General features: G+C 41.8%; 1 protein-coding gene and 1 non-coding gene across 2 annotated transcripts in view; one reads left to right on the forward strand and one right to left on the reverse strand.

Annotated features, from left to right (window-relative positions):
• Positions 1-376: 376 nt before the first annotated feature.
• LOC118662041 lies at positions 377-507 on the forward strand. Its single transcript, XR_004969580.1, has one exon. It is a non-coding gene; the product is annotated as a small nucleolar RNA SNORA51 (small nucleolar RNA).
• Positions 508-1,675: 1,168 nt separating this feature from the next.
• Positions 1,676-13,433, reverse strand: part of CATSPERB (cation channel sperm associated auxiliary subunit beta) — an 80,979-nt gene continuing 69,221 nt past the window's right edge. The window contains exons 21-26 of the mRNA XM_036325563.1: positions 12,543-12,653; positions 9,381-9,491; positions 7,452-7,587; positions 5,755-5,855; positions 4,746-4,820; positions 1,676-2,022 (exon numbers count right to left, since the gene is read on the reverse strand). Coding sequence (XP_036181456.1) covers positions 1,819-2,022; positions 4,746-4,820; positions 5,755-5,855; positions 7,452-7,587; positions 9,381-9,491; positions 12,543-12,653 — 738 coding nt within the window. The 3' untranslated portion in view covers positions 1,676-1,818. The remainder of the gene's footprint in view (positions 2,023-4,745; positions 4,821-5,754; positions 5,856-7,451; positions 7,588-9,380; positions 9,492-12,542; positions 12,654-13,433) is intronic.

Here is a 13,433-nt window from a genome sequence, read left to right on the forward strand (position 1 = left end):
GATATTTGGAGTGAGAGTAGTACACATCCCTGTCCCACTGGTACAGGGCAAGGGGCAGCGTATTTGATTTGGCTAATGGGACATGATGTGCATCCCTTGCTTCAGACCGTTCAGATGGTTTGGCTGGGTCTGGTGTCTGGTCCTGGGCCATGAGAAGAGCTGCCAGGTGACTGCTGCCCTTCAGCCCGTGTTCCAGAGGGTGAACATATGGGACAGACCTGCCTGGAACAGGCCTGCCAAGGCCAACCCACGGACCGGTGAGCAAGAAACACGTTTATTGTCACCCCCACTGAGAACTGAGACTGGAAGGGTGCTGCCGCTGCAAAAGCTGACTATACACTCGGCCAGCCAAATAACATTCAAATGCTTCTTTCGGGGCCTCCTGGTGCTTGCCACAGGCTGTGTTCTTACACTGACTGTACAGAAATAGGAGGCAGAGTAAACTTACCCATATACACCTCAGCTCAGGCTCTTTACCTGGTCTGTATTGTGAGTGGGGAGACATTGAGTAAAAAATAAATAAATAAATAAATAAATAAATAAATAAATAAATAAATAAGTTAAAAAAAAAATGCTTCTTTCGGTGAAACCTTTGCCACGTCCCCACGTGCCTCCCTTGCAGGCTAAATCTCAAAATCCCTCCTGAGCCCCATTCTTAGTCGAATGGTGGATTCCGGCGCAAAATAAGTGGGAAGGTGTTAAGCATAATCAGGACAGAAAAGAGTTACACCATGGACTTGCAAGTTATAGAAATGTGTTCATTTTCTGGTCTACTCTCTGGGGAAATTTTTTATGGGCTGGGAGTTTTGAGATGTTTGATCGAAGACTGAAGAACGTAACATGATCCCAGTTCATTGTCATAGTGATACTGTACTCAGTGTGCCAGCTGAGGCTGTAGCTGGGCTTCTCGGGGATTGGACTGACTGATCGGCACCATGCTAGGTGGCAATGCAGGGCCACACCGCAGATGCCTGGCTCCCGAGTCTCCTTCTTGTGTCTGCCAAGCTCCCAGACTTCTCCAAAGAACTTTCATGATGTACAGCACAGCCATGATTCCCAGCTCTCAGAACCGGCTCTTCTGGGCTAGATCCCCGCCTCTCCTCCGGTGCTGCTGCTCCTGAGCTTCTCCAGGAGCGTGACTGCTCCCGGAATGGACGGCCATCTTCTGACCGCTTGGGAACAGGCAGCCGGACAGCACACAGAGGTTCATCTTTGGAATTCTACACACGCTGCGTGGAGGTTTGTAAAGCAATACGCGCCCAGACGCCGTGTCCTTCCAACACCCCCGTGATGGAGGTCATGGTCCCCTCTCACCAGTACTACAATCGGCTTGTGAAATTGCTTTGAGGAACCCAACTGGCTCCGACTTTAATTCTCACGATGCTCTGAAAGCTCACCGGCAGGTTAGACTCCTGCACCACCTGTCGTACCCCAGCAGGCCCGCGGGCCGCTCCTGCTCCCCTCGAAGAGAGCAAGGCTCAGGCGTTCAGATCCCACAGAATGGGTTCCAGTCAACAAAAGCCGGAAAATACAGAAAACCCAACTCACCCAGAGATGGTTATCAGTTCATATTTTTCTAAGACTCTCAAGGAAAAATCCTTGATATAAGGGTTGACAGAACAATTTTCGATGGGTTTAAAATAAGAGAACAAAATGGCAAACACATTGACAGATGGCAATTTTGAGTTTCAACGCCAATTCTGTAGACTTTTATCTAGTTTTTATATTAACAGGTAAATACATTGTTCCAGGAATTGTCTAATAAAGCAAGAAAGTAAAGAGAAAATGAAGGTAATCCTAAATTCACTCTTCAGATTTTCATAATTTAGGCAACTGAGTGGTACTGATATTTGATAAGATCGGTTTGTTTCTTATAATGAATTTCCGGTATCTTTCACCTGGGTTTACAGTACGTATTCGAAACATAAATGTTGCATAAATTAAGCACACCAGCACCACAGCGGTGGCGATGGCAATAAGTGTGTGTCCTGGAAATTGCAGCGGCACTTCATCAACGTAAATCTGCAACAGAAAAAAGCAAAGTCTTTAAGCTTTCTGAATCTAATCATTCAAAACACCGAACTTTATGGTTCCCACACGGTGGGGACACTAGTAGGCATTTAGCAAAATTCTGCCCGGACTTATTCAGCAGCCACAAAGCTTGGAAACAGTCTCTTGATAATTTGGTTAAGTAGGAACTTGCGCACAATAGACAGGAAAGAAGAATTCTCCTTATCGTCCGATGCCTTTATCCTGTGTCTTTAGGGGCAGAGGAGGCAGATAGCACCACAGATGGCGGGACAACTTCCTGGAGGACCAAGCCCAGTGCCGTGGGAACAGGGCCAGGACACGTTGAATGGTCTCACATAGTCAGGGAAGGCGTGTCCTGAGCAGGATCTCAACCAATGAGTGAGCTCCCGGAAGAGAAGGAGCAGAAGGAACATTCCAGCTGTCCTTTCTTTAGAAAGTCCTCTATCTGCCTGCTAAAATAGAGAAACATTTCTCTGTATTCAAAATGGTTTCTCTGCCTGAACGGATAATTAGTAGACAAGTTCCTAGAGGAGAGATGGGATGACTGACCGGGCGGCACAGAGGCGCCTTCTCCTCTGAGCCTCTGGATAAGAATGGGTTCCATGCCTGTGAAATGCAGAAGCGGGCGCCTGTGGAGACGAAGGTGCTTCCAGCCCAGTGGCGTATGCTTTCTGGGTGAAGTCGGAAGCAAGATCATCTTTTGAGGCAGAAGGAAGTGGAGTTGAGTGGAACCAGAACAGTGGGGCATGTGGGGAAATGCAAATTGGATTAGCACAGAAAAAGGATTGATAGGGGTGAAACGCAAGTGAAAGGTACCACCATCCTCCCAGGGACCCAAGGAGGTAGCTGATTCCTCAGAAACAGACCCTATCTGCCGTCAGTTCTCCCACAATGCCTTTCAGATTCACCATGTCCAGTCCACTTCCAATATTGCCACCGCGAGCTTGATTGCCTCACGTTGCATAAATAAACCAGTCTAACAGCCTCCTTTTCAAGCTGTCAGTCCATATGGGCGCAATACATTGCCGGAGTAATCTTAACTACCAGCCTGTCTCAAAAAAAAAAGGTGAGGTTGCTTTATGCAACTAAAAGAATCTTGAACACTGGTAGCAGAAGTAGGTGTCATAAGCAACACAATTTAAAAGGTAGATTTGGCCAAGTGGTGTGGAAAGCAGTGAGAAACCCCTTTCTAATCTGGAAAGATCATTATCGTCCTCATAATGGATTAACTGGCTTCACCACCTCCTGTGGTACTTTAGAGCTCTGATTATGTACCCAATGGTACTGGAATTGTTGGGGATTTGAGAGAAAAATGTTAGATTTTGAATGTGGTCTTCATTACGGCACTCCCAGATGAGAGAAATCTCTCCTGAGCTGGGCCATCAGAGGGGATTGGATATTTAGTTTTATTAAGAAAGACCTAGTCTGCAGCCAATGGGAAAGACAATCGTGTGCTACGTGTAATTGCAAAAATGACCTTTCTTTTCTGTGCTAAGGCTAGGGGACATCAGAGGGAACATTGTAATTAATCCGTCTTCCCCTCCATCCCTCTGTTCTGCTTCTTCAGTGTTGGCTAAGCTCCCTCGTGGTCCCCTGTACTATTGTGCTGTTCCCTGAACCTGGGGCTGCCTTTGGAACAAAGAGGTGAGAAAAGAAAGAGGAAAATCATGGGATTTCCTCCGACGTGCTTCATAGATCCTATTTCCTATTTCCTCTCCCTGGTGGGGTGGGTTTCCTCTCAGGATCTTGGGCGTCTGCACTGCTGCCATGGCCTCTCAGCACCGCAGGTCTGAGATTCGTCGCTGGGGCTGGGCTTGGGGCAGGGGCAGGGCCAGGACAGCGAAAGGAAAGGAGGTGGGGGCCGGGGGAAGGCTGATTTTGTTATTGATAATGTGGCATCAGAATTTGGCAATGAATGAGTAGTCAAGTGATGCAATCAAATCCTCATTCCTTCCCATTCCCTACAGGCGGCAGATGTCATTGTATGAGTAAGCAAAAACGAGTCATTGCACATCATAGGCCAGTGATGGCGAACCTGTGACACGTGTGTCAGAGGTGACACGCGAACTCATCTTTTTGGGTTGATTTTTCTTTGTTAAATGGCATTTAAATATATAAAATAAATATCAAAAATATACATCTTTGTTTTACTATGGTTGCAAATATCAAAAAATTTCTCTATGTGACATGGCACCAGAGTTAAGTTAGGGTTTTTCAAAATGCTGACACGCCGAGCTCAAAAGGTTAGCCATCACTGTCATAGTTTGATTTGGGGAGGCTGACTTTGGTTCCACGTTCTTTAGACCTTGACAGCTTTGGGAAGATTCAACACTTGACTCTTACAATGCACCTACCCAGAGGCAGGGGAGCACTGGAAACTAATTTTTACAGACGCATGGGACTATGGGAAGGGGAGGGTGAGAGGAAGGGCATTAAAAGTCAGAAAACCTAGATAAATATGGCAGGTGGAGAGGGAACAAAAATAAATACAGATGCTTATTAAAGTGACCCAGCATCGATGGGTCCTGCCACCTGTGGCACGCCCCAGCTACATCATCTCTGACAATGTCACCACCGTTCTTCAGGTCCGCTGTCTCCAGGCCCTGTCCGCACACAGATCCTGCCATTTTTACTCTCCAGTGTCTTTTGGACAGATGCCTGCCCTGCTCTTTCCTCAGCCATCACTCCACGGGATGCCTGTGTATTCACCGTACCTGAAATTCTTCAACTAAGTTACAAAAAGTGACTCCTGGCACAACGGACACTCTGAAGTGGAAAAGCTCGGAGCCCTGTGGAATAAACATACCGGGTCATTAGCGGCATCGACATGTATGTCCCTTTAAGTAGAAGTATACACCGGGGCCCCTTTCCCCACAGATGCTGCATTAAAGATTCCAGTCCCCTGAAGGCTCTGAGCATATACTGTATTTGCAAAATAAAAATGGAGGGAGAAGGACAAGAGTTTGAAACAGAGGGATCAAGTCGCTGCTCCTGCACTTTTAGAATGAAGAAACAGGGATATGAAACCCAACATGCCCTCGATGTGTACATTGAGCTAATCCTCATATTCATGGTTTTAATAGGTCCCCTAACTTTTATTGGCTGTCTCAACAGTTACTTAGATCATACCAACTTCATGTGTCTGAATAGGCAGCTGGAGCCGGAGCCCATTTCCCCCTAACTTTTGGAAACACCCTTCTGCTCCACCTTGATAGATAACGTATTGGTCTTGTCTATCAGCTCAAAAAATCATAAGTTAATGCTAAATTCAACTTTCAGATACCTTTAGAAATAATAACATCGAAGGGAATGGAGAAAAAATAAACATTCTCCATATACTTTAAGGATGCTGTTTATCCATTTATGTTAAAACTAAGACCAATCTTAGTTTAGACCAGCGGTTCTCAACCTGTGGGTCGCGACCCCTTTGGCGGTCAAACGACCCTTTCACAGGGGTCGCCTAAGACCATCCTGCCTATCAGATATTTACATTATGATTCATAACAGCAGCAACATTACAGTTATGAAGTAGCAACGAAAATAATGTTATGGTTGGGTCACACATGAGGAGCTGTTTACTTTTGTATGTGCACTAACCAGGGATTGAACCATGCCGTGGAGTATTGGGATGATGCTCTAACCAACTGAGCTACCTGGCCAGGGCTAGCCATATACATTTTATTTAAACTCAAAACAAGAAAGACAAAAATGCTGCCAACTTACCTTTATGCTTAAGTTGAGGCCTACAGGATTATATACTGGAACATGAAGACTAGATTCTAAGTAATTTTTCAGTCTCATTACATTTCCTGGTACAGTGTGTTCTAAAGGTACATGAAGTATATTTTAGGCCCACGTATGCTATTTCCTCACTTTGTATAAAACTTGTTACAGACATTGAGATACAACAAAAGATTTCACTCCATGACATGACTTAGCTATCCTGTATTTTTAGTTCTATTTGACTTTGTGGAGTACACATTTACGGGAGATTAGGCCTCATATTTTGCATTACATCTTTTCAGTGGCATTATTGAAACAGACAAGACCTCTGATCACCTAAATTCGGGCTGACCTTTCTTTCCAGCTCCATGCTCATGACCAGTCCTAACCTACACATACTTTGTGTCTTTGGCAATGAGATAACTTCAGCATCACCTTAGTGCAGCGGTTCTCAACCTGTGGGTCGCGACCCCTTTGGGAGGTTGAACGACCCTTTCACAGGGGTTGCCTAAGACCATCGGAAAACACATATATAATTACATCTTGTTTTTGTGATTAATCACTATGCTTTAATTATGTTCAACTTGTAACAATGAAATTGAGGGTCGCTACAACATGAGGAACTGTATTAAAGGGTTGCAGCATGAGGAAGGTTGAGAACCACTGCCTTAGTGGTTGGCAAGTGATTTAAAATAAGGTGGCTGGAAAGTTTCACAATAGGATAATTGAAACCTTTTCCCCAAAAAAGTTATCAGTTATTCCTGCCTTTCTTATAGTTCTTTCTAAACCCAGATGTGTAGTGTTGGAGTTAGAAATTGCAGGATCTAAAGAGAAAAAAAGCTATGATGGTAGCATTTGCCAATTGCTGTGGTGTAAATACTCTCACCATAGCTAATTTCAAGCTACCAGTGGTTTAACAACCAGAATTCAAAATGCTTGAAGGCTTAAGAATCAGGGCTCAAAAGTTGGTAATAGCAGTTTCCAGCATACCATAGAGAATGGGATGTTAGTTAAAGCAAAATATTTAGTTTTCTTTATTAATTTTTCATTACAAAAATGCATATGTTGGGTAGAGTAAGACTCACTGAATATCAAAAGTCTTGATATTTGGTAACATTAATGACTGATCAAAATTTCATTTAACTTTATTGATCTATCACTTGATCGCCTTAAAGTATTCATACATAAACAATCACAAAACATGCAACAAACGCCTACATATTTGAGGTAAAATTGAATTGTGGAAAATTTCATTCTTATTTCAAAATTTTTCAGTATCTTTCCAATTATTTTACCATAAAATCTTTAAGAAATTTCCTTATATAATTAGAAGATACATCCAATAGATTATCTGGCAACACCTTTTGTAGTCTCCTGTGAAAGGGGACACTTAGGCCAACATGTAGCAGAAATCCAATCAATCATTTTTGCTACAAATCTACAAAAGAGATTTCAAATATTCCACATTTAAATTCTTCAAAAATGCTTTTATGCCATAGAGTCTAGGTCACTGGAAGTGATGATGAAATAAGTGGAAGATAATAGAAGTAGAATGAATAGCAATGTGTCAACTGATTCAAATTCTTTTCCAAAGATCTCCTGGCTGTCTTTTGTGCAGTTCTTGTAAACCACTTATCTAGGTAATAACACCACCACTTATAAGATAAACATAATTATAGAAAAGAAGCAAACCCTACTGATTTCCCAGTGTTTCCTCCCATTCACTTCCATCACAGTAACCAGATATGGAGTTTCCATTGGGAAGTGTCCATCCTCACTGTAAACATTCAAAATAATTGGATATTGCAGAACTGGAAACTTAAAACGAGGAACCTAAAAGACAAGTGCCAAGAACGAATGTAAATTTGGAAACTTCAATACTAATTTGATTTCCTGGTAAAGAACGCAAAGCTACATTCCCAAGAGTTTGGCTACTCTAAATGAAGTGGGATTCTTATATACAGCAGAATCGATGTGAGCTCCAAAAGTAATATGCAAACATGTGCTAACAAAATTCATAACTTTCTATGGGCCTTTTTCACAGGACTCGACTTTTTTGACTAACCTATATCCCATAAGACGCTGCATGGCCTGGATACTGTCTGGCTCCCGCATACCTCTCTCCCTGTCAGTCAAATACCATGCACAAAGGGCAGACATGGGGAAGGGTTCAGTAACTGTGCTCAACATTATTAGTTATTAGCGAAAGACAAATCAAAACCACCAGGAGGCACCATTTCATACCCATTAGGGTAGCTATCACAATTTATTACTGGTAAGCAGCTTACAAAGCAAGGAGGAGACAAAATTCAGAAAGACTTATTATTATTGGACTTTTTCCCCTTCTTGGGGATTTTATTTACTCAGGCTCTGGAGTCAGAGTTCAAATCTAACTCGATCACATATGAATGATGTGACCTTTGACAAATTACCTGGCTTTGCTGTTCTTCAAATGAAATCATGGTGACAGCTCAGAGCAGTGTTTAGTAGACAGTAAAATGCTCGAGAAATTATTGTAATTCAGCAAGGGGGGAGTTGTAGAGGTATGTAACATCAGCACTCATAATTTCTTGACAATGACCCTATGCCCATTTTGAGATAATTCACTTAATATAATGCTATATATTTTATTACATGTAAAGATAAATCACTTAAAAAAATATATATAGTCTTATAAGACATTTGAAGTAGATCTACTTGAAAGCACTACTAAGTACACACTGAACTTAGCTAATGCAAACACCAGCATGAACTTGATACATCTTTGAATGCTTTGAGACTAACAGAAGGAAATATTTGAGACAACCCATCCTCTTCACCAACGTATTATACTGTCACTAGAGGCCTGGTGCACAAAATTCATGCACGCAAGGGAGTCCCTCAGCCCTCCTGCACCCTCTCGCAGTCTGGGAGCCCTCGGGGGATGTCCAGCTGATGGCTTAGGCCCACTCGGCCTAAGCACTGGACATTTTTAAAGCTGGATATTCTTAGCGCTGCTGTGGAGGCGGGAGAGGCTCCCGCCACTGCTGCTGTGCTTGCCAGTTGTGAGCCAGGTTTCTGGCTGAGTAGTGCTCCGGCTGTGGGAGTGCACCGACCACCAGGGGGCAGGTCCTGCGTTGAGCATCTGCCCTCTGGTAGTCAGTGCACGTCATAGCGACCAATTATTCTGCCATTCAGTCAATTTATATATTAGCCTTTTATTATATAGGATGTATTTTGTTACCACTACCAGACCGAACTTCTTGACAATAAGGGTTTCAACTTCTATTATCCAAGACCTGATATACTAAATATTTTTGAATGAATCAGTGTTCGCCGTACTGTAGTGGATGAGGTGTTTGATAAGTTACAAATTGTTTTCATGTAGATATGAATGGGTATATTTATAAGAACCTGCGAAATGGACAGGGCAGTGCAAGTATTGTTCTGTTTTACAGGTGATGTTAATTAACTTGTGTGGGGACAATTAAATCCAGATCTTTTTAGCTCTGTATCACATTTAGTTCTATATCATAAGAAGACATTATTTCTAAGTCATAGTTTTCATATGTAACCAAAATGCACATTTCAAAAAATCTAAGCAATATGAAAGCATTCTGTCTTCAGGTAATTAAAAATTACCTTACCTTTTCTCTGCAATCTGAGAAAGCAACCGCATATGAAAGCTTCTGATCCTTTGTGCAATTACACTGCTTCCGATTAGACTTATTAGCACACTGTTTGAATTTACCAGATTTCTGCAAATAGAATTAATACAGGTTGACTTTTTTTCCTGTGGCAGGATTTCTATAAACTGAGTAAAACTTCAATAAATATTTGTCCCTTGAGTAAATGAAGTCCCCGAGAAAGGGGGAAAAGTCCAATAGTAACAAGTCTTTCTGAATTTGGTCTCCCCCCTCCCCTTTGTAATTTGATCCCAAGTATCACTAGTTGCTTGCCAGTAATAAATTGTGATCACTTTCCTAATGGGTGTGAGATGAGGTCTCATGGTGGTTTTGATTTGCCTTTTAACTAATACTGTTAAGCAAAGTCACTGAGCCCTTCGCCAACTCTGTGTGGTATTGCCTCATCCTGGAACGCTCTTTGTCTGCCCTTCACCCTCTGCACGCCTCCTCATCTCCCCTTGCTTGGTTAACCCTACTCATCTTCAGTCTGGTTCCCTCGGACTAGGTTAGGCATCCCTGGACCACAGTCGTAATGTGTGTTTTGTGTGTCTCCACTATATGTCTAGCTTAAACTTTAGGGTAAGGATCAACTGGGAGATTTTTGTTTTTTTTTAATTCAGATTTCAGGGACTACACCCCATCGTTTCTGATTCAGTAGCTATGTGGTGAGAATGAGAAAGCTGTGTTTTTAGAAATATTCCCAGGTGATTCTGGTTCCGGGTATGCAGGTCCATGCTGCTCACAAACACTGCACTGGATACGTAATGCTATTTAGTTTGTGTAACTTTTTCTTTAATGCCCGTTCTCCCCCCATTAGAATGTAGATCCATAAAGGTATCATGCTTATCATGTTTATTGCTGTGTCCTCAGAGAATGTCTGCACAGCACCTGATAACACGGGAAATGCTGAAAAGAACATTTGTTGAATTTCAAAAGCTGCATAAAAAACTCTCATCTACTTAGGTGTATATTAAATACATTTCTTATTCAACTCTCCTCCGCCCCAAACCTGATAAAACCCCTAAAGATTCCCATGTAAGCCCTAACCCGTTTGGCTCAGTGGATAGAGCGGCGGCCTGCGGACTGAAGGGTCCTGGGTTCGATTCCGGTCAAGGGCATGTACCTTGGTTGCGGGCACATCCTCAGTGGGAGGTGTGCAGGAGGCAACTGATTGATATTTCTCTCTCATCGATGTTTCTAACTCTCTATCCTTCTCCCTTCCTCTCTGTAAAAAAATCAATAAAATATATTTTAAAAAAAAGATTCCCATGTAAATACAGTAAGGTCATATTTCAATAGATGAGGCTTAACTCTAGTGATACAAGGTTTGTGAGAAACTGGAAGTGAAGAACTTAGTATTATAGTTGCTCATCGCCTAGAGTAGAGCTTATCTTGAAATCCAAGATTCGATAGGAAGTCAACCTCCTCATGTTGTATGTGTGTGTAACAATATGTATGTGAATGTGTATTATTAGTTTGTTCAACAATTTGTAAGCATTCCCCATGCCTGGCACTGCTCTTGGTACTAAAGACACAGAAGAGAGCAAAATAGGAGTCTTCACACCTGACCTCTCCTTGGCTCCCATTAGGATTTCAAGTGGGCTAAATGGGATGAGAGCATCTTTTCTCAAATGAGAAGAGCCCCCAGACCCATCACACATCTCCAGCACAGGGACAAGCATGGTGTCCATAGCAAAGGAGAGTGCTTGTCGCAACATAGGCACATTTACACTCTTGGAGAGGTTCTGCCTGGAAAACCACCCAGCAGCACTCTCTCTCTCTGGAGTGTGGAGTGAACTGGGTAGAGACTAGAGGACAAGTACATTATAGGGTAGCTTCTTGAGGAAATTGTATAGATGCCGGTGGAATCTCTCTCTAGAAAAATGCACCTACCTGCCTATTTATGCGTACAAACAGACATTCATATCCATTCATGAACTCCCTCTCTCTCTCTCTCTCTCTCTCTCTCTCTCTCTCTCTCTCTCTCACACACACACACACACACACACACACACACACAATGACATAAAATGGCTTCTTTTGTTAAAAACTCTCCATTGTCTTCCCATCTCACGGAGTATAAGCCAGATTCTTACAATGATTTATAAGGTCGTCTGTGACTTGGCCTTGGCATTACATAGGACCTGATTTCCCCCAGGTCGATCTGCTCAAGCCGCACTGGCCTCCTCATCCTGGAATGCTCTTTGTTCCTCAAATATGTCAGGCATATTTCCAACTCTGGGCCTTTGCAGTTGCAAACAATTCGTCTGTCTGGAATGCTCTTCTGTCAGATACGACACGGCACACGCCGTCACTGTTCTTAGGTTTTTGCTTAAATGTTACCTTCATTGCGAAGCCCCCCTTAACCGCTCTGTTCAGAGTTGTAATTCCCATCTCCACATTACTCATCCCTACCCCCTGCCTTATTCCTTGCCTTATTTTTCCTCTTTGTACTTATTACAATTTTACATACTTTATTCATTTATTTTATTTATTGTATTCCGTAAAAAAAGTGAACTACATAAGGCAGGGTTGGTGTGTGTGTGTTGTTTTTAAAAAAATCTATTTTGTTCTCTGACCTCTTTAGAGTCCTTGATTCTAAAACCATAAACAGGAGTAGCAATAAAATGAAAGGAACTAAAGTAGTAGGAGGAGAAATGGGTAGCAGCAGAAGTATTAATTATCATCATTATCACCACTATCATCACCACCACTAGCACCATTAATCACCACCACCATCACTATCACCATCATCACTATCACCATCATCACCACCACCAACCACTATCATCATCACTATCACCACCATCATCACCACCACCAACCATTATCATCATCACTATCACCACCATCATCACCATCATCTCTACCACCATCATCATCATCACTATTACCACCATATCACCATCATCTCTACCACCATCATCATCGTCATCATCACTATCACCACCATCACCATCATCACCATCATTACCATCATCATCGTCACCATCGAGAGCAGATAGAGCATTGTACTAAATGCACCTTTCCATTTAATCCCTGTAGCTATGTTCAACTGTAATTTTACTCGATGATTTCTTGAATTCAAATAAATACTAGTTTAGTTGTAAAAAAATTACTTACCTTTGACTTGGGAAATAGATTTCTTGGTATGGGTTTGCTAGGATCTGCATGATAAAAATTATCTGTAAGTGGAATAGCAACTCCCATATTAGATGGAGGCCTGTAGTTTACCTGCAGGTGATTAAACAAAGACAATGTATAACTCATTATTTACTATGTCTTCAATTTAAATATCTTAACTTTCCAGAAAAGCATTCAAAGCAAATATTTTGCTTTTGGTTCCAGGTATTAAAGTAAATTTCTATTCACCCTGCACTCCCAATTCAGTATTTTCTGGAATTTCAACAACCCTAGTCCATGGCAATATAATGTGAACCTTGTAAATAAGTTAAAAACTTTTTAGTACCTAAAACAGTGGCCATTAAGTCAATGCAAAATACAGTGGGGCCTTGACTTACGAGTGTCCCGACTAACGAGTTTTTTGAGATACCAGCTGTCTCTCCGCTGATTTTTTGCATTGAGTTGATAGAGTAATTTGAGTTAACGGGCTCCTTAACAAGCTCCGTCTGGGAACAAATTAAACTCGTAAGTCAAGGCCCCACTGTAGTTTAAACATCTTATAAAAAGTCCTAGTGACATATTTAGTAAATAATTCTTCAAGTTTGGTTATTTGCTTTTTTTGTCAAAAAAATTATAAGTAGTAAGCTAGATAGAAGAGTAATCATTTATATTTTAAAAAGATAAAAAAATAAAGTCACAGATTCTGACAAGGCAAAAATTAAAATTGTTACTACATTGAAATGGAGCATATATATTACACACACACACACACACACATATATATACACACACACACTCAGGATGGGTCAAAATAAGGGCAAATAACTTCATATTTTGCAAAATCCTAAGATTATGCCACTATTAATATACATAAATGATGTTCATAATGAT

The sequence above is a fragment of the Myotis myotis genome, unplaced genomic scaffold, assembly GCF_014108235.1.
Source record: "Myotis myotis isolate mMyoMyo1 unplaced genomic scaffold, mMyoMyo1.p scaffold_m19_p_1, whole genome shotgun sequence".
Taxonomy (NCBI): domain Eukaryota; kingdom Metazoa; phylum Chordata; class Mammalia; order Chiroptera; family Vespertilionidae; genus Myotis; species Myotis myotis.